This window comes from Solanum tuberosum, unplaced genomic scaffold (genome assembly GCF_000226075.1).
Source record: "Solanum tuberosum cultivar DM 1-3 516 R44 unplaced genomic scaffold, SolTub_3.0 scf00340, whole genome shotgun sequence".
Taxonomy (NCBI): domain Eukaryota; kingdom Viridiplantae; phylum Streptophyta; class Magnoliopsida; order Solanales; family Solanaceae; genus Solanum; species Solanum tuberosum.
The window spans coordinates 53,449-54,371 of NW_006239258.1; the positions used below are offsets into that span (position 1 = coordinate 53,449).

At 40.2% G+C, this 923-nt stretch overlaps 1 protein-coding gene across 1 annotated transcript; it reads left to right on the top strand.

Moving 5' to 3' along the window:
- Window positions 1-219: 219 nt before the first annotated feature.
- Window positions 220-711, top strand: LOC107063324 (uncharacterized). The gene is made up of 2 exons (XM_015315037.1): window positions 220-292; window positions 392-711. Exons 1-2 carry the CDS (start codon window positions 220-222, stop codon window positions 709-711), a joined length of 393 nt encoding a protein of 130 aa, XP_015170523.1.
- Window positions 712-923: the final 212 nt, after the last annotated feature.

A 923-nucleotide genomic window follows, 5' to 3' on the forward strand; every position in this document is an offset into this window, starting at 1 on the left:
GCCATTGACTACTTCACCAAGTGGGTGGAAGCAGCTTCGTACAAATCGGTAACCAAGAAAGTTGTAGCTGATTTTGTTCGCAACAATTTGATAAGTAGATTTGGTGTACCAAAATCCATCATTACTGATAATTGAGTGAATCTCAACAGTCACTTGATGAGAGAGATATGTGAACAATTCAAGATTACTCACCGAAATTCGACCGCTTATCGTCCCCAAATGAATGGAGCTGTAGAAGCCGCCAACAAGAACATCAAGAAGATTTTGAGGAAAATGATTGACAATTATCGAGGTTGGCATGAGATGTTGCCATATGCTTTGTGAGGCTATCGAACGAATGTCAGAACATCAGTTGGAGCTACTCCATATTTGCTAGTATATGGAACATAAGCAATTATACCCGCCGAAGTTGAGATACCTTCATTGAGAATCATCCAAGAAGCTGAATTAAGTGATGTTGATTTGGTTCGCAAGCGGATTGATCAGTTAACATTGATTGATGAGAAGAGAAAGGTTGCGGTTTGTCATGGTCAATTGTATCGACAGAGGATGATACGTACTTTACACAAGAAAGTAAGAGCCAGGATATTAGAAATTGGTCAGTTGGTTCGCAAAGTGTTATCTGGAGGTGCCTTGGTCCTGTCGGAGATGGACGACACCAAATGGCCAAAACCGATCAACTCAGATGTTGTCAAAAGATACTATGTGTGAAGGTTTAGTTTATATTTCTGTCATTTCCTTGTAATCGTTCTATTTGCTTGTAATCGTTTTGTTTAGAATATGATCCTCCGTGTAATGAACTACGTCTGACCTGAATTCTCAAGAATGAGATACGTAGGCGGCCTATGTCGGCCTCGGTCACCCCTTATCCCCTTTTAATATTTTTCCTTGATTTGAACTACGTTCGACCTGAATTCTTGAGA